At 33.7% G+C, this 16,293-nt stretch overlaps 1 protein-coding gene across 10 annotated transcripts; it reads left to right on the top strand.

The window, feature by feature from the left end:
• The first annotated feature begins 4,985 nt into the window (after window positions 1–4,985).
• LOC124304162 (uncharacterized) lies at window positions 4,986–16,243 on the top strand. 10 transcript variants are annotated; one of them, XM_046762267.1, is made up of 8 exons: window positions 4,986–5,003; window positions 10,152–10,410; window positions 11,824–12,199; window positions 13,106–13,664; window positions 14,671–14,730; window positions 14,927–15,054; window positions 15,215–15,411; window positions 15,548–16,243. In XM_046762267.1, exons 3-8 carry the CDS (start codon window positions 11,960–11,962, stop codon window positions 15,651–15,653), a joined length of 1,290 nt encoding a protein of 429 aa, XP_046618223.1. In that variant the 5' UTR covers window positions 4,986–5,003; window positions 10,152–10,410; window positions 11,824–11,959; the 3' UTR covers window positions 15,654–16,243. The 10 variants fall into 10 exon arrangements, with proteins under 10 accessions (XP_046618223.1, XP_046618222.1, XP_046618219.1 ...); XM_046762266.1 differs by lacking the exon at window positions 4,986–5,003 and adding an exon at window positions 5,074–5,528; XM_046762263.1 differs by lacking the exon at window positions 4,986–5,003 and adding an exon at window positions 5,074–5,528 and having other exon boundaries at window positions 10,113–10,410; window positions 11,827–12,199.
• Window positions 16,244–16,293: the final 50 nt, after the last annotated feature.

Genomic DNA, 16,293 nt, shown 5'->3' with positions numbered 1-16,293 from the left:
CAAACTAAATATTTAACGTTGTGAACGTGGTGAAAGAAAGTATTTCAATGTCCTTAGTGACTTTGTAGAAAACAGTATTTTTAATGAAATGAGCCGTCATAAAGCAAAATCGAACGAATCTGCTAAATTTTTAAACAGTTTGCAGTGATTTCAAACGAAGCATCGGGATCGCTATGTTTTTGGATATTATTTCAGTACTATCTATTTTTGTGCTCTTGAAGATATCTTCTTAGCTTAGAAATATATTCATTTGGCAAATACTTAATGTATTTTTCAATCTCGTGATGAAATAAATAAAAAGTATCAATTTCTGAATAACTAACCATACCCAAACTCTTTAAATGCACGCCTCTTGAAACTAGCTAGAATTTTCTATCTATTATAGGTACATACCTCATTCTCTGGTATAATTATTCACTTCAATTTAAAGCGTCAACTGCGCGATTATTTTATCCATCAGGTTTTATAGAATCCCGAGAAAATAATTCTAGTTTATTATATTGACGTATATTATTAGTGTAAGAAAACTTCACACGTCATCTCGTTGACTTGATTAACGACTCGTTCATACATTGACCTGTGTAGCAAGAGAAAAATGGCTGAAGCAGAGCAGTTATAACGACAATATATGGGTAAACAATATAGTTCAGCAACTAACTTATCCTCTCATTGTTAGAGCCTGTCATGCTTTAACCAACGATTCCTAATTGCTTTTAAATGAACACCCGTCAATTTAACGTTGCCCTACTGCGAACACATCGGGCATGATCAGCCGACAGTTGTTGTTTAACAACAAACGATTCTCGGTCCATAGCACATTGTGGTACGGCTAGCTGTAAATTTCCAGCTATAACTTAAAATCGGCGAGTTAGCCTACATCTGAGGAAAAATGTGTTAAGGTTGGTCTGAAATTTTATCTGCAGTACACTTTCGATTCATCATACGTGTGCAGTAAAATTGAAATGATTTGAACCTGTACAACAATTGGAATTCTTTTTATTTTAAATGATATTTTCAAGCCAAGCTGAAACGCATTTATGTGAAGCTGATGCAAAGCATTTTTTTATCTGCTTCGACTCTTCCTCATAGAATGTAAAATATATGTAACAAATATTTTTTATGTAAAATAATATATGCACGGCATAGCTTAGACATCCAAGATGGTACACTTCGGAGTGCACTTCAAATTGATTTTCTACACACAGTAGTTTACAAACGGGAATTTCACTATGCATATATTATACTAATTGGACCCATTTTGCATAACTTATATAGCCTATGTTACTCGGGCAGACCTAAGGAACAATTTGGTGCAAGTTTCATGTAAATCGGTCCACTGGTTCTCGAATTTATTAGTAACAAACACAGAAACAGACAAAGGTTTTTATGTATTAGTATAGTATAGATATATTCAATTTTGTATTCACAATACCCATTCAAAAAATATATGCTTGTGTATCCTCATGAGTTGTTTCCGGATATTTCACGACAGTAAAAATCTTTCTGAAACGTGGTTTTCAAATATTTTCCAAAGCTTTCCCGAAATATTTCTAATAATATTGTTGATGTGTACGTATTTCGAAAATGTTTGTTAAAATATGTACAAATGTTATCATACGCACCATTCTCGAAGATTTTTTATTTTTCAATTGCGTGATACGTGCAGGAACATATTAAACGGTGTACACTGCACAATTATATGGATACGCAAACTAACGATTATCAATTCAATGGTATCGTGAATTGAATTTCATAATTCGTGGTGTAGGTCCAGGTAGGATATTTGCGTTCATTTGTGGCCTGAGGGCGTTTGAACGCCATTGACATTTTTGCGAGGCGCCAACCCGACCTAAATTCCGTTCCAAGATCCGCCAACCGGTTCTACCGGGTTAAAAAATATATTTCGCCGACTATAATTACTTGCAACGAGCCATGAGAGTCTATGTATAGAAATAAATCTCTAAGCCTATTTTGAGCCGAGTGAATTAACGATGAAACTTGAATCGAATCATTCGCAAATAAATCTGATGCAATTAAGGATCAGTAGGCTGTACTCTGAACCAAAAGTTAATCGCAGTGTTGTACGTTATGTAGATAATTTTATATTAAATTTGACTCGATGGTTTCGAGTCTTTCACTATAACGAAGACTTACGTTGCTTACATGGTTACACCAAATCTTTCCTCGTCTTGAAAGGAAAATTATCCGCAGCAAGAACATATTTTTTTCACTACGCGCAAAAAAATATTGTGTGAAATTAACAATTATTTTTTTCAGTGTATTAAGAATCTTCTATTTGTATTGTTTATTTTTTTTTTACTTTATCTCGATTAAAACAATAAGGATTCCCATTCTTAACTACAGAGATGATTGCATGAGAAACTATTTTTTTTTTTTATCGCATCACGATGAGTTTTGACCTGAATTATTGTCTTTATCTACATCGTAATACTCGTTTACTTGTAGAACACTGAAAGTTAAGAAAATATTTTTACAAAACCGTTGAAAATATCTCCAACAATTTTATGTATGCCAATGATTACGAACGCAAATAAAACTATATTCCTACCACGTAATAGAAAGGATTCTGAGTAAATTCGAATAACACAAACTACGATATCAACAATCGGAGATAAGGTTTTATAATTAGAACGTTCAAACTTATTAAGCTTTGATGTTTTTGACCTTGTTCTTATGTTGTAGGGCTGATTTTGTTCACTTCAGGAATATTCAAAGATCGCGTGAAAACATTTTCGTACTAATAGTTATCTCCGGGGTGAATCAAAGTAAATTTGTGTAAGTAAACTATGTTACAATAAATGTTCAACAACAATTAAATTTGCAAGTTATAACAGCTATGCTGTGATGCAAATTTTTATAAATGTTCTTCAAACAATTTGCGATAATCTGGTCAGCGATCAAAATGAGTCCAAAAACATTGAGATCGGGTGAACACCAATAGGATAAGAAAAAAATGAATAAATTTTACGTTTCGAAATCATATAATTCTACACTTCCCTCTGACGTCAAAGTCGTTTCGACTTGTTTGATTTTAATCATCCATGTCCACGTTTGTACTTTGGCGTGTGGCGGAAAAATCGACATGTATAGTAACTTCAGTCAAGTTCATTCCAATTGGTATAAAGTAGTGCTTTGATTAAACGACTAATTTGTGCCTAAGTAATTTATTCGTACCAAGTATTTTTATTCCCAAAGCTCGCGACGCTCATCGAAAAGCGTAAGAAACTCGTGAAAGTTTCACAAATACAGTCTACGGTGTACAAAGAGATACAAAAAACGTTATTCAAGATGAGAAAACTGACCTAACGAGTTCCCTGCAAACTTCGATAATCTCTTCTTCCGTCCACTTTATAGTGATAAATACCTTCACGCGTACGGCCAATCGGGAACTTTGACTGAGTCATTTTGGCCTTGAGAACAAGTTTAGCAACGTTAATACCATCATCGGATCTTGGCTCTTGGTTTTTGGGATGTAAATTTTCAGATAAAAATAAAAACTTTTCTTTATTTGTAACACAGTATTGAAGAGCGATGCTCTTCCTCAGTTATATTATAGTATCATCGTAAATCAACTTATTGTATCCAATATCCACTTATACGAATAAGTGTTGTCCACTCGGCATACGAATTTCTTACAATAATTCTTGAAACTTGTTCTTTGAAATTTCAGTATTTCCTCTCGTCGAAAAATATGACCCAAGTGTTTTTAACCTAAAAATATTTGATTTTTCCTAATATAAAATATACGAACGTATTTTTTGGGACCTCTAAAGGATTTACCTCAATACATATTTTATGTTCGAATAGTTCAGGCTTTTAAAAAAAATTATAAGGTAAAAGTTCAATTTGAAAACGTGATAAAATTGTGTGAAATATTTCTCGCTTACAATGAGGCTTTAAAGCCTAAAATTGCAAGATTTTCACATCTAATTGTTAGTTATGCACCAAGATATGATTAATGATAGTGTGCTATGACGTATCCGAATTGCAGTCAGATAGAAATTTTGTCGCAAAAACTGGCCTAAAGCGAATTTACCCACCTGTACAACTTGTCGTGCAATTAAGACACAATGTTTAACCGACTAATCTGTGCACTTTATCCTTAGGGATGGAAATTTAAAAAACTGGTTTGAAGGCTGGAGGATAACATTAGAATACAATTAACAAATTCTTTCTTCAACCTTTTTGTAACCGGGGCTATGTCCAAATAACGTTAATTACCTGGGACTGATAATTCCGAAGATGGCACTCAAAATCAGACTTGATATTCATACAGATAAAGTGACTACACTATTTTCTCTAACAATTAATAAGCATAGGAATCATGCTGGTTGACCGCAGTGTAATCATCATGCATAGTCGATGAATCAACGACATCGACGATAAGAGCAACCACACTTCACTTCCAGATTGAAGTGTTTCTTGAGATGGTTTGTCACTCGCATTTATAAAAGTAATCTGAAACGCCTGTACGGAAATATTATGACGCATTAAAATTGCGGACATTCTTATGAAGATGCACCGTGCACTAGACAGACGCCTGAACGCCTAATTGCAAGCAATTTGATATACGCGAGTGTGAAAAAAATTGTTCACTTCAAGGCGTAGCAGAGGATTATTTATCAGACGTTTCAATCGATGGAAGAGTTGAAGGCTATTTGAATAAGAGTAAGCTTTGTTGGTTTAATTATTAGATTGTTGATCTCGTTGGCAATTGCAGTTACTTCCTAGTAACGTCATTCATTTGACTCCAGCACGTTTCGTAATAAGTTGCTGATGCACATGCTTAATCATAAGATATCATTCAATATGCGCACAATATGCTCAGTTCTATATAACAAGTCATTTTGTAACTTCCCGTAACAGCGTGAGTATAAGACGTAAATATTCAGATTGAATTTCCACACGCCAATCATAGTTAATATTTCGCCTTGCAGACAACATCTAAGCGATTCGGGAAAATCAACTACGACTGTGTTTAGGTTGTTTATCCGTGGCCTAGCCGTCTCTGAAATGCTAAATTACATATTTGAGAGAACTAACTTTTTATCATTTGTCATGAGAAATAAAACGTATTTGAAACAAAAAAAAAGCTCACTAGTCACACTCACAAAGTCAATTTTTTATACAGTTTCAATGAAATGAGATTATTTGCAAGAAATGGATTTACAATATTTCATATGTTCCAAACATTTTGACTTCATTCGCGGATAAATAATAACCATAAAATGCGCAAAATATTCTCACACGATAATGTTTACGGGGCTATCATACTTTTGAATTCGCTCGAGATTTTAGGGTCTAATTTTTGATTCGATTCATTTTCCGAAATTTCACTCCGCTGATTAAAGAGAAAGGAAGTATTCATTAATTTTTTAAATTCTTATTTCAATTTGTTCTCGAATTACGAATTTCTGAAAAATATCAATTCAGGTTTTTCAAATGTGTAAATCAAAAACGTAGGGATCTTAGAAGGATATTTTAAGGAAGGATATGTCAACATGGAAGTAAGTTTTTTTTCCTTTGAATTTCTAAAGGTTTCGTGATTTTTAAAAGACATCTTTGTATTTTTTTTCCCCATAAATCAATGACTTGAGGCGAACAAAACATACCCTGATTTTTTTCAATATTACTTTTCGTTTTCGCCTAACATTTGAACACGAAATTTTCAGAAAATTCGTAACTCAAAAACAAATTGTAATAAAAATGTCGCACCGTAAATGAATGTTCCTTTCGATAGGTGAACTAAAATTTTTTTGGAAAGGATATTTTACAGCGTAATAAATGAAAATTCACTTCACAGCCAAACCGTGTTTCTGTGCTCGGAAGTGGATGTATCTTTTTGCATATCTAGATAGGATGTCTTGGGTAAAGTGATGAAAAGATATAAATGTAAGGAAAGCACAAGAATAAATATAGTATATGACGCTAATGCGGTTATGGTAAATGTTGAACGTAATTATAGACGAGAAAAATAAAAGTGAGTGGTTTCGTATCCATTTTTGCTGATATTAAAATAAAGCGAGTTACAATTGTAGAAACCATTTTGGAATTTGAATTACCCACTTAATCACTTTACTGGTTTCACTATTAGTACTATCACACCTTATTTCCAAAAGAACATAAGATCTTAGAATTAAGATATCCTAATTACTCGGGCGCACGAATTGCTGAACTTTTTGACTTATTTGACATAAATACAGCATCGCAATCGTTGAACAGTAAAGACTGGTTCTTGTGCTGCCGTGAAATGCTAAATGCATCTTAAATGTTGTGTGTATTCCAAAAAACATAATATATCAACTGCTACACACATTAATACTGTTCACTGTAAATTTGTTGGTAATAAGATTTTTCAACAATCAATCAACGCACCAACACATCAACGTATAAAATGGTACATTTGTACTCGAGCCTTTCGATTCAATGGGACAGTTCAATTCTCAATTTTGTTGTAACTTCGGTATATGGCAGCACTCTGTATCGAATGTATATCATCAGAAATGTGTTATTTCGAATGTTACAGAATAATTTCACGTTCACGATGTTGAACGAAAGATTTCGAAAACATTCAGTGCTACGTGAACCCCGAAGTAAGACTCTTTGGAATATGAGGACTTTATGGTAGAATCGCGATATGTTAAAGATTTGTAACATTATATTATGCGTGTAATCCTCAATCAGCGACAGTGCTTGTATTCCAACAACTAGAATACCTAAACTACGGAATAGCTCTTTGTCTACTGCATATCTGATCAAATCTATGTCGCGCAGAAAATACATAATCTACTAGAGCACGTGTGGATATAAGAACCCGGAACTTTTGTCTAAGTACAAGAATGTATCAACTAATACTATACAACGTATGATTCATCGAAAGGGTATCTGTGAAGTGCAACGTGCATTTACGGCCAGAATGGAACGCATGCGTAGTATATACAGCTATTTAATGAATGGTAGATTGGAGCGGAAACGTAAGCTCGCAAGCTGCTCGGCTTGTCCGTACATAGAGATTAGTAGATCTTGAAATTTGAAACACACATTCACAGGAGCGGTAAATGATCCGCAAACGTAGCTGACACGCGAATCAAGAGCCAATTAGTTATAAGACACTCATGTTGTAATTTGAAGAAGAAAAACCTAATCGACATTCCACTTTTGTCAAGTTCTTGTTTAGTATACGTGTTTATCCCGGCCCTTCCAAGTCTGAGAAAAGGCTCATATAAAGCGATACAAATGATAAAATGCTATAAAACACATCTATAAGCACTCCGGATAAAATTTACAAATGATGTCGCAATTTGATATTACACAATGATTTTCAAGAAATCCTAGCAACATTGCTTCACATTGTAAATTCATAGTGGAAACGACGTAATGGGATTTACTATAAAGTGACATGCATATATATGATGACGATATGTCTTCATGAATAAAAATATTATCCGCATTGGACGATTCAGTACTTCGTAGAATTTCTTTCTGTGGTTTTTTATTTTTTTCGCAGTCATTTAAATCGATTTTGACAGGAAAAATAATTTTATCCTGGATCTCTGGCTCAAAAACAGAAAGTGATCGTCATTCTATGTAAGAATTATTCATCCTGTTTATTAAATGCCGCGGCATATCTCTGCAGTTCCTTCACAGCAGTTTCCTTATACAATCATACAGTACCATGTAAAAAAATCTACAACAATCAAATGAAAACACTAAAATTTGTTAGTAATATTTTCGGAAAAAAAGAGAGCGAACCCCAGATAAAGACTAATCCGTCAAATTAAGAGACCAACGGCTCAAATCAGTGTATATGCAAGAGGCTTTTCAGATTCTTCAAGGAAATTTGAAAGACATGAAATTCCCTGTTTTATTCGTGATGTGTTGGCTGCATTATTTCGAAGTAATTGCGCATTCTCTTTACTTGTATCACTAAAAAATTTATCAAACGCTTAGAGCGAATTTCATAAAGTGAGTCAATTATGTTTTTCCATTACCGCATCCTGCAGTGTGTTGCAATAGAAGTTAAGAAATACTAAAACTACGAAAAGGAGTAAAAATTAAAGATTCCCCCAAAAATAATGCTTGGACCAGGATTTATGGTTAATTTATCTATAAATTTGATTTAGCGTATATTGTTGCCAGCTACTTTCCGGCGGTTGGATATTAATGCGTTATTCCAAACCGCGTTGAATAGTTGATTGGTTCGATTTCACTCTACCATGACTGATTTTATTCAGAAGACTATATTTCCCAAAAGCTCACTGAAAGCCTTCCTTTACATGTCTTTGGCATAATTAAATATTTAATTGCATAACATTTCGCCGATATTAATTGTGATCAAAAAATTAGAATATTGAATTGATTGAAGTATAAAAAAATAAAATCTGTTTCAGTGAATTTGTAGGAAAAAGTCTTCTGAGTAAAATCACCCATCGTAGAGTAAAATTGAACAAATCTCGTAGGTTTTGAACAATTCAAAAGCGATTAATAATCCCAGTAAAACAACACGAACTGAGCATTTCAACAACGGAATTGAAACAAATCAAATGGAATTCAAAAGAATTGGCACACAGGTCTGTTGATCCTATTCAATTTGTTTTAAGGGAGCTTTCCAGTGTGACAGCCCCAAAAATCGCTGTTTTTGTATATTAATTGGGTATTGAAGAATACAAAACAATTTTTTAAAGATCGATTTATTTATTCATTAATATCTATAAAAATGATGAAACAATTGTTGCAGAAAATGCACTCGGATGTGGTGTCCACGTTGTGGGTCACAATTTCGATCTGAAACAAAAAACACAAAAAGATTATTGATCGGTATATAATTGGCTTTCGTGCTATGGAAGCTTTTTTTTTTTTTTTTTTTTTACAGAAATGGCGCCGGTTTGAAAAAAAAGTATCGATTTTAGCATTTTTTTTGGCAGTTTTTTTTACAAAAAAATAGGAAGATGTCAAAAAAAAAAAAAAGCTTCCATAGCACGATAAACAATGACGTTAAGAATATTGTGTAAAAAATTCAACTCGATAGCTTTAAAACTCTGCCCTCCAAGTTGGACACCGTTTTGAAAAATGCTGTTCCGAGAAAAACGCGTTCAAGGTTTCAAGTGAGGAAATTTTAGGTAAATCGTTTACTTACGGTCAATCAGCGATGCCAGGTCCATGCAATATCCCTTCTGCTTCTTCGAAAAGATCGTGCTCAATGGATTGTTCAGTCCGACGAGCTGTCCTCGCCTCTTTGCTATCCAGGGACGCCCGGCGGTTTGCTTGGGTGATGCGCGCATTCTTGTACTTAGCGGCGAAATCTGCGGCGCTCGGCCCTATCGTGCATCCCATCGTCTCCAAAATTTTTAAAATTGGGTCATAACCTTCATTGAAGGTGCATACAGCACACTGCGTAGCGATTTCTACTATCTGCTTGCCGCAGAATACGTACTTTGGGTCTAGTTGCCACACACAGTGATTGATTGATTTTCAAGAATTTAGCACTCCATCCGCTTTTTTTTTGAAAATTGAGTGCGACAAAAAAATAAGTCGCGCGACTAATTTACGGCTAATTAACGTCAAATTATGCAATAGTCCGAATTCACATTTTCGACAATTGGCGAGCCAAGTTCATGTACGTGCAGGTAGGAACGAGACAATAGAAATAACGATCGCACGGGCAAAAGGCCGACGCGGCAGCTGTAGCGCTCCGTTGCCTTCTTCCAAGAAATGCTGTACAGTAACCGAAAAAATCTGAATTTCGGCATGAAAATTTCAGGGAATATTCGGAAGAGTGTATACTATTCGATAAAGCAAAAAAAAAAAAATCGATTTTTTGAAAATTTCACACTGGAAAGCTCCCTTAATTCGTGGCAATTTCGTTTTTTACTGACACAATTCGTTTCAATTCGTTTTGGTTTATTGGGATATGAACAATTGATACCCAACAATAAGCAGCTGTCGTTTCAAAATCCAGTATTTTTTTTTTTTTGTTTTTGTGTATTTTGAAGACCTCTACGACCGTAGCTCGTTTACACGATAATTTAATCACTACTCACCCTGTAACTGTTTCGCATCGGAATCAATGAATAATATTCATTTTTGGTCAGGCAAACTCCTTAAGACGTCTGCTTAAATTCGGCTCCTAGGGACTTCGGGCCCAAGAAACCCGCTTTGGCACCGAAGCTGAATACAGAGTAATGTTGCCTCGGGAGTGGGGAGGCTCACATTGCAGAGACTGCAGACTGGAGAGTGGCAGTCTCTGCGTGAATGTAGTAAACAAAAGATGGGCCCACGCCGCAGGAGAGTAGACGAACTTTTGTTGACTTAATATTGGAAATCAGTTGAGCCTTCAACCGTCCAAGAAAAAGATTGGAACATCCTGCAGATCGCGGCCATGGCACTAGGGTAAGTAAATTCGTAACAATAATCGCGTGAAACTCGTTACTTTACGTATAATTCTTGACATTCTTGTATACTTTCCATCTCAACAAAGGAGAATACGGTATTTCGCCTGCCGCATGTTCCCAGAATGCAACAGGTGCGGTTTGCGACTGTTTCACTCGCAAAATGTAACGCGATTCGTTAAGAATTTCGTAGGCGTTACTAAATATATTAGTATCGGAAATAACGGAAACTTTTTTAATAAAAGGAAAACAAATCAATCGAGGTATAAGTCACTGAAAATTGTTCAGAAATATTTGAAATTCATTCGTGAAATGAATCTGCATTAAAATGGGATATCTCTGTACTTATTTTTTCCCGAAATATATATATATATATATATATATACAAAATCGTTGATTATACTCGTGTTGTGTTATTATTACATTTTGTATTACATGTTATTATAGTTGAGCATGCTGCTTTATTTGTCAGCTTGCGAGAACGGAACGTTTAAAAAAAAAACGTTCGATTAATTTAAGACTTCCGTCGACGCCTCTGAATTTTAATAACACACAATTAAACTTTCATCGTCTTCGCACGCGAAATCAAATCCCCCCCTCCACTTACTTACAGCGTGTAGAGAGAAACGTGTCAACACTAATTACCTCATATATAGTTATACCGACAATCTGTGCACGTGTCGTACTCGAATAGGAAACGAAATTTTAAGTTTGTTTATAGGTATTATTTTGAACATCAATTTAACAGTGGTCGCAATTTCACGGTGTTGACGTTACTATGTGAATCGCCGGTAAATGTCCTGAACAGTTTTGCGTCTGTACTTCGTGCACAAATATACAAAATATGGTCGGTATATGGTATATGATCGGTTATTCGAAGTTCACGACGAATCAAAATGTACTAATTACCGTTACGTTTTGAATTGCTGTAAATCAAAAGATTCGAAACCGCCCATATTTTTAGCGATTAAAAAATAAAATCTAGAATCTTCGTTTTGCAAAATAGATTATTTAATTTTCCAATACTGTGGGAACAATAGTTTTTCAATAATTATTAAAATCGTTTCAAAATTTAACTGAATGATTGCACCATTGATTTATACTTATTTATCAAATCTTTTAGAGAAAGATGCAACTACATATTCAGAAGCATGCAACTGCAGTATTAAATGAGCAAATACCGTCTACCATGTTTTTTAACCATTGAATATCCAAATCTCACACGAAACTATAAGATCTCTTTTTTTTTCAACACTTCACACATGTGAGATGTATTACGAAATGAAAAAGTGCAATACAAAGTGGAGAGACAAATTACTGAACCAAAATATTGTAAAAACGTTGATTTTTCTATTGTATTTCATATATGATATCAGTATGTATGTGCATGCATATAGAAATACGTATGTTTCAGAAGATCTGAACCGAGTACGCTTCGCTTTTCATAAAATTACACGCTGCAAAATTCTGGAATCTTGGTAAAAACGAAGCAAAGAAATAAAAAATCAGCTGGACTGAATCAATTGTGAAATTGAAAAGAAAGGGAAAAAATGACATTGACCGGTGTGAAAACAGCAGGTGTAGCAAGTGTTATTAAAATGCATGAGAATGTTAAGGAAAGGACGACGAAAGTTATTGATGTAAACATAAATGCAAACCTTACTGTATCAAATTCTAAGGGGTCAAAATTTGCTGAAAAATCACTCCTCTTCTGCGTTTTTTTTTTTACCAGCATATTCATCATTATTCTTTTCACTGTAAGAAGAGAATTACAGGCCCTTAAATTTCAGGTAACTAATTGGCAATTGCTTCAAGTATTTTGTATAATTTATAACTTTAGCAAATACAATCTGAACCTTAGATTTTCTGACCAGATATGATGCAAAGACTATTTCAAAGTAAGCTGTTTTTTTATATGTATGAAATTTTTTGTATGTACGGTCAGCAGTTATATTATTGCAGGAATTTTTAGTAGTATCTCACAAGTAAAATATTTTCTTGAGCCTGATTAGATTATAATTCACACTATATGCGTATATATCATATATTCGTTGAAGTTTGCATCATCACATCTTTCCGGATGCCTTCTGGTTTGTTGCTATTTTGATTCAGAGGAAAGATTCATAACAGAGTTATGCAAAAATAAAACACAAGATAAGGATAAGAATTACGTGACATACATTGGATCGTATGACAAAAGATATGGTACTCTACACATGACACATCTTACTTAATACAAAAGTATATCTATTACAAATCTGCTTACTTATACGTGTGTATGTATTTACCTACGTTTATAAAAGGTCTTTGCTTCATTCAACTTTAAACTAACATTATTCATAGTCCAAGTAACTAAAGTGATTTAGCTCCATATTCCTATCGTTATGATTTGAATCGATTGTTTTGATATTCCCAAGATTTCGAATTTCAAGAAAAAACTTGGTTGTAATACCTTAATTGTTCATTGATCTGAAATTGGATAAAAGAAAGGAATATTTCGAATGATGGCACTTAAGTCGAATTTTTCTGTTGTTAGTATCGTCTTGCAAAGTAAAAATAATAATCACATTACGATGGTATTGTCAACATTCTCAAAGCAATGAGGTTTTGAGAGCTGATTAGGTGTGACGTTCGAATAAATATCAAGGTATACTTCTGAACTTGAAAAACATTTTTGTTATTCTTTTTTTGTTTAGGAACAATGCATAGAGACAAAAATCGCCATTCTGATGTCCAAGTATGAGAAAGTTAGCTCTCAACTGAATCGTATCCGTTCTTATACAAATTACAACAAGTATCGACCTATAACTAATTCATACAAATCAGAGCTAATCTTCTCTTCAAATGACATACCTCTTCGGTCGTCAAGTACCGACCAAGAAAATTCAGGTCTTAATCGAAAAGAGAATATCATCTCAACTGTGACTGGAGACGATCATAAAAATCATAAAGAATATTCGAAAAACGCTTTGATGAAAAGAAACCAAAGCAAAATAAATAATCGTTTCATAAGAACAATAACAAATGTCACAGATGAGAATGACAATCCAACATTGGAATACGTACAACAAAATTTTGCTGACACATTGAGCTTGAATACAGACAGAGAAAATAATGAGACAAAGAATGTGAAAAATGATGATAATATTGGTCTGTGGAGCGAAGCCAGGACAAGAATCAGAAGAGATAATGAAAGGAGAGGTAAAATACGGACAAAGAACAAAAGGCGGCCCAACCGCAGTCGCAGGCGATTGGGTATACCTAAATGATTTTTGTATTCATTTTGAAACTTCAATTATCAGATTGAAATAGTTTCACACTCAATTAACCATGCAGAGTGAATGGTCTAATAGGAGAGTTTCATGGAATGCTTTATTTTTATATTTATCAGTTTGGACATAAATAATTTGGTCGAGTTTTTTCTTTTTCCGTTTAAAACGAAGTTGAAGCAAATACATCAGGTTGAAAGAGGTACTATGCGCCATCAAGCATATAAAAGAATGAAATTCAATTTTATGTAACTTGCAATTATCGTTTTGAACGGATATGATGAAATACACCTTTATTATTCTTCAATACTTTAAGCACATATTATAATCTGGAACTGTGTTCTCATGAAACTTCCCTAATTGAAACTCAGTTGAAACTTGATGAATTGTATTTTATCTTGTAAATAAGTTTGAATTATTTTATAAATGGTCCAAAATCTCAAGGCTCCCAGCAGGACACTTTCCTCACTTTTATATCAAGCATTTCAAACAAAAGTGTTGATTCGAGTATTTCTCAATTATCTTAATAGTTCATTTAGTTTAGTTTGCATCTGAAAACACATTGGGATCACTTCAGATAAGATGGTACATATTAGTGTAACTATTTTACTATATTGTTACAGTATTATTAAATTATCGATATAGAAAATGAACGACTATCATCTCTCAGAAAAAACTTTGAATCTTTCAAAATTTTCAAAAAAAAATCCCAGTGTACCAAGCTTTAGTATAAATACTTACAATTACCAATGTTAGATTCTGTAAAAGAACATTTGCTAAATCGTATTTGCAGGGAACTGATTAGCATTTGTGTTTTAGTCACTTTTAGTTTTCTAGCGAATTATTTTCAGCAGGAGCCTTGCTATTTTGGATGCTATAAATTGGAAGCAATTTGAAGCAATTAACTAAAAATGAGAAAAAAACAAAAAATATTGACAAAAATGAAATTTTACAATCAACATTGTCTCAACTGATAGCGTTACTGTTCACAGGACCGTTAGTGGCAACATTCGTTGGAGCCATTCCGGAGCAGCACATAACAGACCAAGGTAGTTAGTAGAAATTGTCAATTTAATGACAAATTAATATTCTGATTGTATGTACAAATCTGGTCAGTGATGATTGCAGGCTAAAGTTAGTTCATTTTTAACTTCGACATACTGATTATATCGCTTGAGAGAGAGAGAGTACCAAAATCTACTTGTTTATTGCTTTAACTTTAAATCTTTATTCCAACTTCTATTCCAGGTGTAATTGGTCCATGGGTGAAGCTTACCAAAGACACATCAAATTACGATCTTCAAAGATTCCACTTAACAGAAAATAGCAAATCGATTGAAATCACCGTGAATGGATTGTATATGATAACAGCGCAGGTAAGTTGTATGTGAAATATATTGCTGACAAATAACAAATTATAAAACAGCACTCTTTTTAATCAATTAAAACAATATTCATTGTAAAACATTTTCTCCTCGTTGATAGTATGTACGTAAATATAATTGAGAAATAGTCTACACAATTCAATTATTACAGATGTTCTACTTTGGTAAGCACACCAATTACTCGTACTGGATTCTGGTCAATTCGGAAGGTGAATCGCGGACCCAAAAAATTACAAAATGCTCAGCGGTTGCAAGTACATCCGCCAACGAAGTATCTTGCCATACAAATGTCGTTTTACCTTTAAGGAAGGGTGACAGAGTGCGAATTCAACAAGAAGAACGTGATCGGTATATATAGCTTACGATTATTATGCGGAAAATGGGCAAAAATAGTTACGAGTTGAGAAGATTCACTTAAATTTACCATACTGTTTGTATAAATTTATTATAATCCTACTAATTTCACATATTAATACTCTTACAGACTCATAAATTTACGAGAAGGACTCAGTTATGTACAGCTGGTTTTACTATCAAATGAAGCTGACAGGAAACGAAGAGAGCTTCGAAAGAGTCCCGCAATTGAATAATAAATGTACAATGTAACAGTGTGAGAACAAGTAACTGCAAACTAATCGGACGAAATAAGATGAACATTACAATATCATCAAGAATTGAAACCTCGTAACGATCATTGTTAGTATTGGTTCTGTTTTTTTTAACGGACACACAGTTAATGTTACACATATCTATTTTAAGTTAAATGCTCAAAGATTTTTATTGTTACCATTGTTCAATATGCAGACTGTGACAATAGTATCCATGATCTCAACTGATTTTGATACTGCCATTTTTAATAGTGAGATTTAGGCATGAACGAAATTTTCTCAATGCGATTTTTAGTTAGCAAGTACGAATAATACTATATGTATTTAGTTGTTTATCAAGATTACTTGATATTATATAATGTTTGAACCGAAGAATGTCATAATTAGCTATCAGCAATTATAAGAGTGGCGACTTACTTTCAAGGATTATTTTAGTTGTAAGAAAACTATGTACTCCAATACCTCCATTTGTATAGACCATTGCTCTTTTTTTCATTACCACTAACAATAATTAATGACGTGATTTAAAATAAAGTCAACAAAAGTATGATAACCATAGATGCATGTGTGAACGTATAACTTGAAAAATGTTACGTGTATGAGGGTGTAATTGCATACATAA

Source organism: Neodiprion virginianus, chromosome 4 (genome assembly GCF_021901495.1).
Source record: "Neodiprion virginianus isolate iyNeoVirg1 chromosome 4, iyNeoVirg1.1, whole genome shotgun sequence".
Lineage (NCBI taxonomy): Eukaryota > Metazoa > Arthropoda > Insecta > Hymenoptera > Diprionidae > Neodiprion > Neodiprion virginianus.
This window is presented reverse-complemented; position numbering and strand designations above follow the sequence as displayed.

Bases quoted from the DNA above. Each gene is read 5' to 3' on its own strand.
- LOC124304162 (XM_046762267.1), top strand. From the start codon at position 11,960: ATGACATTGACCGGTGTGAAAACAGCAGGTGTAGCAAGTGTTATTAAA. The intron at 13,665-14,670 runs GTATACCTAAAT...TACTGTTCACAG, and splicing joins CCGCAGTCGCAGGCGATTGG to GACCGTTAGTGGCAACATTC. The intron at 14,731-14,926 runs GTTAGTAGAAAT...CTTCTATTCCAG, and splicing joins GCACATAACAGACCAAGGTA to GTGTAATTGGTCCATGGGTG.